At 37.5% G+C, this 13,101-nt stretch overlaps 1 protein-coding gene and 1 pseudogene across 2 annotated transcripts; one reads left to right on the top strand and one right to left on the bottom strand.

The window, feature by feature from the left end:
- Positions 1 to 958: 958 nt before the first annotated feature.
- LOC146915938 (uncharacterized) lies at positions 959 to 6,092 on the bottom strand. Its single transcript, XM_085718155.1, has 2 exons — positions 5,485 to 6,092; positions 959 to 2,272 (listed from the first exon to the last, which is right to left on the bottom strand). The coding sequence occupies exon 2, from the start codon at positions 2,193 to 2,195 to the stop codon at positions 1,098 to 1,100; it is 1,098 nt and encodes a 365-aa protein (XP_085574281.1). The 5' UTR covers positions 2,196 to 2,272; positions 5,485 to 6,092; the 3' UTR covers positions 959 to 1,097.
- Positions 6,093 to 7,024: 932 nt separating this feature from the next.
- Positions 7,025 to 8,853, top strand: LOC146915937 (2-methylpropanoate--CoA ligase CCL4 pseudogene; annotated as a pseudogene). Its single transcript, XR_015014808.1, has one exon. The product of XR_015014808.1 is annotated as a 2-methylpropanoate--CoA ligase CCL4 pseudogene (transcript).
- The last annotated feature ends 4,248 nt before the right edge of the window (positions 8,854 to 13,101 follow it).

Here is a 13,101-nt window from a genome sequence, read left to right as displayed (position 1 = left end):
ATCATGAAATAGAGTTGTCATACCTCTTTGATAGGTAGCACCAGCATTTATCAAGCCGAACGGCATCACTTTATAACAGAACGTTCCCCACGGGGTGATGAAGGACGTCTTTTCTCTATTTTCAGGTGACATTCGTATCTGATTATAGCCAGAGAAACCATCCATGAAAGAGAATACTTTGGATTGAGCAGTACTGTCAACAAGCACATCAATATGAGGCAATGGGAAGTTATCTTTTGGACTGGCTTTATTCAGATCTCTGTAATCAACACACATTCGAACCTTCCCATCTTTCTTCGGTACTGGTACAATATTGGCAATCCACTCAGGATATTCAGCTGTCATGAGGAAACCTGCATCAATCTGCTTTTGCACCTCAGCCTTGATCTTAAGAGTCATGTCTGGACGAAACCTTCTCAATTTCTGTTTGACAGGAGGACATTCAGGTCTTGTCGGTATCCGGTGTTCCACAATCTTGGGATCTAGACCCGGCATATCTTCATAGGACCATGCAAAGACATCTGGATAATCATGGAGAAGCTGAGTAATCTTCCTTTTCACTTCTGGCTCTAGTGCAGCACCGATCTTGATCTCTCGCTTGTTCTCTTCAGTACCTAGGTTGATAAGCTCAATCTCTTCCTGGTGAGGCTGAATGGCTCTTCTTTCTTGTTCAAGCAGTCGAGTGATCTCATACGGTATCTCTTCATCATCATCATCCTCATCTTCTGCTTCATATACAGGGAATTCAAAATTTGGAGGAACCATAGGGTCACTGTGTTCAACGGGTTTATTGTGGTTCAATCTGCATAATATGATTGGAATGATTTTTTTTTTTAGAAAAAGTCTTTCATGCAGATTTTTGAAATTAATAAGAAAATACAGATGTTTTGGTTTTTTCTGGCATTACCATTATTTCCAAGAAAAAGGCACTAAAAAAAAAGTAAAGAAAAACAAAGAGTCGCGGAAAAGACGACAACTTTTATTGATAACGGCAATGCCGAAACAAACACGCCCTTACAATGATATCACTTTCGCCTTGGGCAGAGCGAAAGGATTGTTATTTTGAAAACGAAGAAAAACATGAGCAACAAGACACATTACATGGAAGCATGCATGACTAAAGGAACATCAATGGCCTCCCAATTTCTCACAGTGCCTCCTGGTATAACAAATGTAGGCACGTGACTACTTTCAGCAGCATCTTCAGCAATAGCATTGATGAACCCAGCACTGTAGAAGGTTCCCTTTGAAACAGCAGATGTCGGGGAGAATCCAAGGCCCTCTTTACGCTTGTTTTCCAGAATCTGAATCACTTTGCCCCAGCCAGCAGCTTGCCCTTCCCGAACAGCCTTCTGGGCATCCTTCCATGAAGCCATGCTAGCACCAGCCCTCCGGGGTTCTGTACCCTCAACAGTCAAGCCTTGAAATGACGTCCCTTCAGCGGACCCTGCTTCAACACAAGAGAAAGATGACACTTGGCTAACCAGATATGCTTCTTCACCATGCACAGTGACAATCTTACCATTCCTCATGAACTTGAGTTTCTGATGCAGAGTAGAAGTTACCGCTCCAGCGTCGTGAATCCACGGTCTTCCGAGGAGACAGCTGTAAGAGGCATTGATATCCATGACTTGGAAAGTTATTTGAAATGTCTCAGGACCAACGGTGATTGGCAGGTCCACTTCCCCGAGAACATCCTTGCGAGATCCATCAAAAGCTTTAACCAGATAGCTGCTACCCCTCAGAGAAATTCCGTGATGGCTCAACTGCCTTAGTGTGGATTCAGGCATTACATTCAGAGACGATCCAGTGTCCACCAAAACGTTGGATATCATATCAGACCCACAGTGCACCGAGATATGTAGAGCCAAATTATGATGTTTCCCTGCTTCGGGGAGTTCATCATCGCCAAATCCCAAATTGTTGCAGGCGGTAATATTACTCACTATCCCATCAAACTGATCCACAGAGACTTCGTGGTCAACATAAGCTTGCTCCAGTATCTTCATTAGCACCTTCCTATGAGCCTCTGAGCTCATGAGCAGAGACAGGATGGATATTTTTGATGGGGTTTGCAGCAGTTGGTCAACAATCTTGTAGTCACTCTTCTTGATAAGCCTCAGAATTTCATCCAGATTAGACTCTTCAATGGGCTGGCCCGAGGGGCTGGCATTCTCTTCCTCAAGGTTAGCCATGTTTCTTCTCTTGTACCATCTTGTCTGCTGTACTCTATCTGGTTGGTAAACTTTGCGAACACGAGCCACTTTTCAGACTGCGGCGGACAAAACCAGGAGGCAATGAGCACGAGAGAAGCCATTTGTGACCGATGAATGATGCATATGATGCATGATATGCAAATGCGAAAAGACTCTTTTTTTGTCAGAGGACTTTGTCAAAGTGGTTGTGAACATCACGGAGAAACACGGTTTTATTTGAAAATCTTGAGCAAAACTAAAAGTTTAGTTGAGATGGTATCACTTGGTGTTCACATCCGTGATGTTCGAAAGATGACTTGTCTAAGTCCTCTGATAAATGCATGGAAAAAAGTTTATGCATGTATGCATGTATGCATGGATGCATGATTATGTTCAAGTTCGGAGAAAACATGGTGGGTTGAAGTTCAAAGTCGAGGAGTCATGGGTGGACACGGCGTCCGGTGAAACTAGGATTTTAGGATAATAGTAACCGGGTTCTAAAAAGGTTCCCAAGTTGCAACCTCTCCGACGTATCTCATGGTGTCACGAGGCAACACTCGCTCCATGATTATACGTGGAAGGTCTAACTTGAGTGTAGTATCGCGTGACGACTAAAACTCGAGACAACACCCGGTTTAGCCTCCGCACTACATCCTAGAAAATGGCCATGGATGGGTTTGGTTATCTACGGTTCATAGCGTCATAGAACAATTAGAAGCAAAGTGCCTAAACGCGACAACTCGCGCCGACAACATCACCCCCAAAATGCCTCAGCTATGTGGGATTGATCGCATAATCCAAAACACGAGGCAACCCCCGGAATGAATTGTCGATTATATCCCTCCTAAATCCTAAGTTCACTCAGCCCGGGTGCAGGGCTTTTGATATTCTCACCCCACACGTTTGCAAGAATTTAAACATTTATTCACATAGAAAAGCAAGTAAAGGAAGCAAGTAAAAAAACAAGCGCAAGCGTGGAAATAAAGACTAGGCGTAACTCTCGAATCTCCCCAGTGAAGTCGCCAGCTGTTTTATCTTGGTTTTCGGGTGTCAAACATTGATTACGTTTGAACCTTTTAAACCGGTGATATCTTATTTTTTCTTGGGAAGGGAAAAAGCAAGCAAAACCCTTGAGAATCGAGGTCCGGGAGTTGTTTTCGCTACGGGAAGGTGTTAGGCACCCATAACGACTATAGTAACCTATAGGAACCGTCTTTAATTTCTACGCGCGCGCTCTATTTTTAAATGCTATTTTGAAATGTTATTTACACCTAAAAATTTTCTAAGTGAAGAATTGGAGGGAGAAGAATGTTTTTGGATTTTTATTTTATTTGAATTGAAGGAATTTTGTTCCTTGCCTACGTACCCGTTTAAGGGATCAAATCCACCGTAGTTCTCTTCCAAAAAATGTTTTTGTTTTTGTTGGTTGATTTTAAAGTTTGAAAATGGAATTTGAAGAATAGAAAGGGGCCTCAAGGGCATGAGATTATGAAATGGTGAGGTGGAATTAGTCATTTGCAAAATATGGTCTAAGTATGATTATTTTCATTGGATTTTTGATTAAGAAAATAAAAGGGAAAATTACAATGGGATTTTGATCCCAAGGTTTATTATGAAAAAGAGTTTGAGTGATGTTGTTCATATATTTTTTGGAAATTGATTTTTCTAAGTATGAAGCCTAAACATTCATCTAAACATACAATCCTAAACATACATCTAAACATGCATATTCTAGCTATATACCTAAAGTGGTGTGTGTGCATGTGTCGGTGCTTGTGTCGGTGTACATTATTAGAGTCCATTGTCCTTTACATCATGCCCTAGTTTACATTCTATGGTCTTGCGAGGAATTAAAAATGGCATAAAAGTAAAGTACAAGATTTCCTAGGTGTTACATTCTAAGTATTAATATGGGAATTAAAGTGCAAGAAATGAAACTATAATGGAAGAATGAAGTATGCTTGTGGGGATGCATGAAACATGAAACAAAATGGTTAGTGGCACAAGGAATAATAAGGATTGAAATGGATGCAAGTAAAATAGCATAGGAAAGTAATGAAACTTGACAAAAAATAGTAAGAATCCTAGCACACAAAAGTGGTAAAATATGCCTAAACTTTGTCATAAAATTCCCACAAACATAAGGCCTATAATTTTCATGCCATGACAATCTTCAAAGAGTTTTATTTCAGCTATGACATGAAAATTATAAGACAATATTAAACCAAGAATTATGACACATTTTAAGCATATTTCACACTTTATTTCCACAAACAATTATTTACATGACTTGTAAAACAAGAAACTAACAAATCAAACTCCAAAACAGTAAAGAATAGCACCAAATCAGAGGCATACACATTGTAAACCCTTATACCAAGGGTCAATATACCATAGTAAGGTTTTAGGATCAAGAACATGCAAAAATTTCACAAGAAATTAACAAAAGGTAACATAAAATCACAAGAAAACTCCACATATATTTTTATCAATTTTAACATGCAACAATTATCACAAAAATACCACAAAACCATCAAGAAATATGTATGAAAATTTTTGGAGTTTTTTAGAGAATTTTTAGACACAAACACATGTAAAATTTCACAATTTTCAACAAAAATAGTAAACAATTGACAAGAAAATACTACATATTTTTTAACCAAGATTTAACACATAAAACACCAAAAAAATGTCAAGAAAATAATCAAGAACACATAGAAATTTTTTAGGATCTTTTTAGAAAAGTTTTGGACAGACAGGGGTGTAATTAGCAATTTTTAGCAAGAAATGCTGGGAAAGGGGGGGGTGCACGTAGCATACTGAAAAAAAAGGCAAGAAAACGTTGGGCTTTAGAGCTGGAGCGGGTTAGGGTCAAGTATGGAGCGGGTTATGGACATGGATATGGCATGGGTTAAGATAAAAATACAAGTTGTGGTTGTTGAGAGAGAACACACGTGATTTTCTTCCTCACTCAAAAACACAACACTACTCTTCTCTCTCTAAACCAAGCTTCATCTTCTTCAAACTCAGCAGCATTGCTGCACTTTCTTTCTTCCTCCATGTCTTCTTTTCATAAAATAGCTTCAACATGAATCAAAAATTCTTCCTAGCTAACACATAGTACCACAAATCTACTCATACAAACACACATAAACTAACTTACTCCTTTTCAAACACACTTGTTTTAACAAGCAATTTCCACACAAAAAAAACTCTTGAAACCCACGAATTTGGCATATTAGATGAACAACCAAGATCAAATGACGGAATAAAGAGGATGAAACATTACCTCTTCTCTGCTCACAACCTGGATCTTTGAGGCTTGCGGATTCGGTTGCGGTTCGATATTGTTGTTGCTCGTGTGAGCCTTGCGAAAATGGTGATTCAATTCCTGGTGCTTCTTCTTTGTTGCTTCTTGATTCTGATCCGATACTTCTAACTCCGTTAGTGTTGGAATTGGTTGTACGAAAACATTGTGTTGAAACCGAAAGTGAAGGCCTCGGAGTGGTTGTTGTCGAAATTGCTTGTTCCTTCTCCCTTCAATTCTCAATTTCGCCCCAAGATTGTGGATGTATTAACAGTGGTGTGAATGATTTTGAGGTTTGGTTATGGAGGATTCAAGGTTTTGGTTATGGAGGTGATGGTGATGAATGTTTGTGTTGATTGAAGATTGGTGATGGAATGTGGTTGTTTATGGTGGTTATAGTGGTGGAGAGAAGTGGTTATGGTGGTTAGAGTGGTGGAGAGAAGTGGTTATGGTGGAGGAGAGAAGTGGTGAGAGGTTGTTATGGTGGAAGGAGTGGTGGAGAAAAGTTGTTACGGTTGGGGAAGAAAGGAGAGAAAGAGGGAAAATTTTTTGGTTATTTTTGTGTATTTTTTTGTGGAAAAAAATTGAATGTGAAATTTTGACTATGGGTTTGACTTATATAGGTGATGAAAGAGATGCTTGGACCAATGGGGAAATGCCACATGGACTTGACTTGTAACAAACTTTTAAAGACCAATAACATTTGGACACATGGCACTTGGACTCTAACAAACTTAAAAGGGATAAAAATGTAAATAACGAAAGTGCGCGGACTAAAATGAAAATTAAAACTAAAATTGAATTGAAAAAGTAAATTGAAAATTAACGTAAAGCGAGACGATTAAAAACAACAAAGCAGATTAAAACGAATCAGAAATATTATGTGAAATGACCAAAACGCCCCTAGGGGCTAAAAACGACTAAAAATGACTCAGATGAAATTTTAAAATGGATTTTTAACAGGAAATTAAAGCAATAACTTATACAAGCGAATCAAGAGACTCAGAGACAATTTTTAGAATTTTAAACAGGGTTTTAACACATGAAAAGACTAAAATGCCCCTAGGGCAAAACTGACTCAAAATGGCTTCAAATGCGAATTTTGAAGTGGATTCTGACATAGAATTGAAATAACGACTTATTCAAACTATTTGAAAGGACTCAAACAAATCTTTAAAAGACTGAAAGAACTTTTGACATAGGAAATGACTAAAATGCCCCTAGGGGCTATACTGACTAAAAAAATGACTTAACTGATATTTTCTGAAATGAATTTTGACATGAGGTTGAAACAAGGACTTATACAAACCAATTTAAAAGACCCAAACAATTTTCAAGGATAAAAATGAGTTAAATGCAGGAAATGACTAAAATACCCTTTTACATGAATATTGCAAATAATATTGAAATAAAATGCAGAGAAGGATGCAATTGATCAGAGACATATCAAATGACTTGAAATGCAAGAAAAGAAGAATTGAGTTGGTATTTTTAGGTCCAAAATTAGGGTATAACAGACACCTCTAACCCCACTCACCTTCTTAGACAGAGCAGCCATTGTCTATGGCAACTCCATTTCAATCATATACAACAGCACTTCATTCACATGGTTTCAAACACATAAACGATGTCTTCAACTTGCTTCATCACTTTCTTCCCTCGGCATCGAAAAAGGCGACGTCGTCTCCGTCCTCTCTCCCAACACTCCGGCCATGTACGAGCTACAATTCTCCGTTCCAATGTCCGGCGCCATTCTTAACAACCTCAACTTCCGACTTGACCACAAAACCCTCTCTGTGCTGCTCATCCACAGTGAATCGAAACTCATCTTTGTTGACATTCTCTCCCTTTCTCTTGCCCTCAACGCTCTTTCCTTATTCCCCAAAAAGACTCCAAGCCCTAAGCTCGTCCTCATCATGGATGAAACCCTAATGCCGCACCAGATTCCACCACTTCCAAAAAACATAAACATTATGAACACCTACGAGGGTCTTGTAGCGAAGGGTGATCCAAATTTCAAATGGATCCGTCCCGACACCGAGTGGGATCCGATTACGCTGAACTACACCTCCGGAACAACGTCGTCTCCAAAAGGTGTAGTGCATTGTCACAGAGCAACGTTCATTGTTTCACTTGATTCTCTCATTGATTGGTCGGTACCGGTTCAACCAGTTTTCTTGTGGACGTTGCAGATGTTTCATTCTAACGGATGGAGCTACCCATGGGGAATGGCCGCCGTCGGAGGAACGAATATCTGCACACGTAGGACCGACGCGCCAACGATCTACAGTTTAATTGAATCTCATGGTGTAACACACATGTGTGCTGCACCAGTTGTACTTAACATGCTGTCAAATTTCAACAAAAATGAACCGTTAAAAAAACCGGTTCATGTTTTGACAGGAGGGTCATCGCCACCAGCAGCAATTCTCACACGAGCAGAGAAGTTAGGGTTTGAGGTTAGTCATGGTTATGGAATGACGGAGGTGATTGGTGTGATTGTGTCGTGTGCTTGGAAAAGGGAATGGGATAGGTTTCCGGCGACAGGGAAGGCGAGGATGAAGGCGAGGCAAGGTGTGAGGAGGGTAGGTGTGACGGAGGTTGATGTGGTGGGACCCACCGGAGAAAGTGTTAAGCACGATGGTGTAACGGTTGGTGAGATAGTTGTAAAAGGTGCTTGTGTTATGTTAGGTTATTTAAAAGATGAAAATGCCACGTTGGAGTGTATGAAAAATAATGGTTGGTTTTATACGGGTGATGTTGCGGTTATGCATGAGGATGGGTATTTGGAGATTAAGGATAGGTCAAAAGATGTGATAATAAGTGGTGGGGAGAATATGAGTAGTGTGGAAGTTGAGGGTGTTTTGTACATGCATCCCGCGGTTAAGGAGGCGGCGGTGGTGGCGAGGCCGGATGATTTTTGGGGAGAGACGCCGTGTGCGTTTGTGAGTTTAAAGGATGAATTGAAGGAAAATGATATCCCTACTGAAAAGGAGATTATGAAGTTTTGTAGGGAGAAGTTGCCCCGTTTTATGATGCCTAAAACAATTGTGGTTATGGAAGAATTGCCAAAGACTTCAACCGGAAAAGTTAAAAAACATATGCTTAGAAAGGTCGCTAAGGAGATGGGATCGTTGTTCTTGCCACCGTCGCAGCTACCGCCACAACGTCCTGTTAGTCGTATTTAATTATGCAATTAATAGGATTTTTTTTAATTAATGTTTGCTTCATACATAGTTAGATTTCGAGTGTCATTTCCGGAATAAGAAAATGATGTCTAGGTCTTTAAAATATCATTTAAAGGTTTCTGACATTTTGAGATTTTTAATAATATTCTCTTTGTATTTTTGAGATTTTGAATAATATTTTCCTTGCAATTTTTTGGATTCAAAATAACAACTTTCATGTTTTAAGGTTTTTAATTTAAAATATAATTTTTTATATAAATCAAAGCAAGATAATTTAATATATTATGTGATAGTGTGGATTGCAGTTAAAATTTTAAAAGTTTTAAATTACAAAATTTCTCTAAGCAAATGCAACAGGAGTATGCGCAGTTTATATTATTGTAGCGAATGAGTTATATTCAATGGGGGACTCTAGGGTGCAAATTAAACCCATCACCTGTGGACCACTAAAAATATATCATTAGATCTATTCGATGTTTCGTTTTGATATTTAAGATGATGAATTAACAAGTACTAATCCTCCGCTGTCGTATTATGAGTTTGATACTTGTTAATTTATTATAATAACTGTGAAATTAGATTAGAAAATAGATTTACATAAAATTAGGGTTCGAGGCTTGGTTTGATTATGATTAGGTCATTAGACTCATCCAACAATCCCAAGACAAGAAGAGTCTACTCACTTATGTTCATTGTAGACATAAAAGAGAAGAAGAAGAAGAACATAAAATAAAATAAAATAAAATAAAGGTGAACTTTTATTCAAAGAAACAATTGTCACTTATTATTTCAGAGAACAAAAGATGATTATACAAGCTTGATGGCTGCTCTATTTATAGTTTAACAATGACATAAGCCCTAAGAAATAAATCACTAAAGTGTTGCACAAGAAACCACGGGCTTTAGGTCAAAAATAAACTAATAGGAAGCTTGTCCGGGAAGCCAAAACCAGCAAAAGGTGATTCTGGGTGTTGGCACGGCCGTGTGGCAGGTGACACGTGTAACACCCCGTTTTTCCAACATAAAAATTTCATAATAAAAATCAGAGTTTCTCAATCATAACGGAATGTCACATTCTTTTCTTAAAATCATAAACTGAATAAATAAATATTTATCCTTCAAAATCCAACAACGTAATTATTTTAAACTTCGCAGCGGAATAGTTTCAACAACTTAAACATAATCTTTGACACAAGGGCCTCAACATAAAATCTGATAATATCTTGGTTCAACAATAGCTCTTGGAAAATTCATAAGGTAATACGTAAGGAACAGAAAACAATGACAAAATTCCCATCCCGTTACGTATCAGAGCACCTAAGACACACGCTTGTGAGGAGTCCACTCACGACCGCAACTAGTCTTGGTTACCTGCAAGTTACTCATACGAAGAGCAACATTTTCAAGCAGAAGGGGTGAGATTTCACAAACAACATTATTAAACATATAATTCATCAATTACAATTAACAATATAAACATCATCAACATATCATAATAATAATCATGTAACATCTTATCATCATCATAAACAACTTCATATTAATCATCGACATCAACTTCATAATCAATCATCAACATCAACTTCATAATCAACTTCGTAAATTAATCTTTAACAACTTGACGACTTGACTCGACTATGCAACTTCAACTCGACTATGCAACTCTTAACATCTTAAATCATCTTGACAATGCAAATGCATGTGGTACCAATCAAGGCATCAAGCCCCCAACATATTTGAGCGTAAAAAGGCTCCAGGGCATCAAGTCCCCAACATATTTGAGCAAAAGCTCCAGGGCACCAAGCCCCCAACGTATTTGAGCAAAAGCTCCAGGGCATCAAGCCCTCAACTTTGAATGAGTATGCAAGGACTCAACATCTTACATCTTAAACATCTTGAACATCATGAACATCTTATATGACTCCAATAATTTGGACGACATCTTACAACTTTACAACTTAGACCGACATTTACAACTTTATGGCATTAATGGTCAACATCAGCAAAACAACAGCATATGCAGCAAATAACAGCTCTTATACAACATATATTCATTAAAGAATGAATCGCATCAACATAATCATCATAAGTAATACTTAAGGTGCATATTTAACAACATCACATTACTATTAATATTAATCATCTTAATTCAGGTCTTCTGGACAGCTTCTAACATCATCAATAACTTTCATTTCCTACCCCAAGGTCATCTCAAGACTACACGTGCGAAAAGGATTGCAAGGCAACAATTCAAGGCAGCCTACCACTAGTTAGACTCATCACATCATGGGTTAAATACTCTTAAACACCTTAATTAAACTCATAGTACACAAGCTTTGAAGTTTGGAGGCAATCCATACGTTTTGGTTTAACTTAGAAATAGTTATGCTGAATTTTCATAAAGTTTTACTAAGACCCACTTGGAGTATTTTCATTATAACTCAAAATCTGAAAATCATTTTTGAGCCAAACCAAGACCATTAGAAAGCTAACACAATTATCTAAAACTTTCATGTTTACACCTAAGGCCAATTCAAAACAGAAATGTGTGAAAATACACAAGAACGCAAAAATCGATGTCCTGACATCATGCAAACGAAGGCACAACAAAGCAGTCACCCATGAGGGGCTACCTTGCTGCGCTCAGGCGCTGGCAAGCTGCGCCCAGGCGTGGGCAGGTAGTAGCTAGTGACCTGCGCTGTAGCTCTGTGCAGTCCTGGTTTTTCCCCGGTTTTACCGTTTCGTCCGTAAAAAGCTAACCGTTACCCCGATTCCAATTCCGTTTTCGCCTACGCGTTCTATTCGACAAATCCTATCATATTTTACTGAAAAATCATATTTTCAAATCTCCAAAACAGCTTATCCCAGAATCATTTATTTCCTAAAAACACTTAAAATCACTTTTTCTCAAAATCTCAATTTTCATCAACCCAACCCCAAAACTGGTTCTAATCATTGTACTATGAAAGTTCTAAGGTCTGAACACTGTTTTCCTACATCAATTCAACAGGTTTCCATCATCTAATTAACAATTTACAACTTCTAACCCTAATTCCTTAATTCTCACAAACTAAACCTACAACATGTTAGATGCAATTTCAGAATCACAGACTTAATATTACTGAAAGATCGTCTCACCCTTACCTTAGAAAGTAGAAATCGCAGCACTTCTAGGTCTTCTCCTCTTCTCTTGATTTTTCTCTTCTCTTCTCTTCTCTCTAAACCTTGTTTTCTCCAAATCCTTGTTTTTTGCATATATTCCCCTTTCAACCTAATCTCTTCTCTATTTATATTACTAATTACTCTTCTTAAATCTAATTAGGCCCAATAACTCTCTTCTTTCTATTTCAGCCCCCAAATCTACTTATTCTAATAATTATATTTCTCGACTAAATATATTCTCCCACTAAATATATTCTAATAAATAATAAGATAAAACCACTCAATAAAATATCAACATATCACATAATAAAATAAATCATATAATTCGACTCTATTCTCCCACTAAATATATTCTAATAAATAATAAGATAAAGCCACTCAATAAAATATCAACATATCACATAATAAAATAAATCATATAATTCGACTCTATCTCAAGAAAAATAATTAAATAACAAAGAGGGTGTTACAACTCACCCCAACTTAGAAGAATTTCGTCCTCGAAATTTAGAGCACAGGAGAAAATGAATTTAATTATTGCTTAAATATCTTAAACCATATATAACAAAATAGGAACTTCAACAATACACAAAAACCACATTAAAGTTAGTCAGTTAAACATTATCACATAATAAAACATAACTATTAATTAGAAAACACAACGATAGTATTCAACCGTCACACGACACAACGACTCATATACTTGGCCAGACGGACCGACCTGCTCTGATACCAATTGTAACACCCCGTTTTCCCAACATAAAAATTTCATAATAAAAATCAGAGTTTCTCAATCATAACGGAATGTCACATTCTTTTCTTAAAATCATAAACTGAATAAATAAATATTTATCCTTCAAAATCCAACAACGTAATTATTTTAAACTTCGCAGCGGAATAGTTTCAACAACTTAAACATAATCTTTGGCACAAGGGCCTCAACATAAAATCTCATAATATCTTGGTTCAACAATAGCTCTTGGAAAATTCATAAGGTAATACGTAAGGAACAGAAAACAATGACAAAATTCTCATCCTGTTACGTATCAAAGAACCTAAGACACACACTTGTTAGGAGTCCACTCACGACCGCAACTAGTCTTGGTTACTTGCAAGTTACCCATACCAAGAGCAACATTTTCAAGCAGAAGGGGTGAGATTTCACAAACAACAATATTAAACATATAATTCATCAATTACATTTAACAATATAAACATCATCAACATATCATAATAATAATCATGTAAA

The sequence above is a fragment of the Medicago sativa genome, chromosome 6 (assembly GCF_051527215.1).
Source record: "Medicago sativa cultivar Bolivia chromosome 6, Bolivia_mono, whole genome shotgun sequence".
Taxonomy (NCBI): Eukaryota; Viridiplantae; Streptophyta; class Magnoliopsida; order Fabales; family Fabaceae; genus Medicago; species Medicago sativa.
Note: the sequence above shows the minus strand (reverse complement) of the source record. Positions and strands in the feature narration are given on the sequence as shown.

Excerpts from the sequence above, each read along its gene's own strand:
- LOC146915938 (XM_085718155.1), bottom strand. The coding sequence starts at position 2,195 with ATGGCTAACCTTGAGGAAGAGAATGCCAGCCCCTCGGGCCAGCCCATT.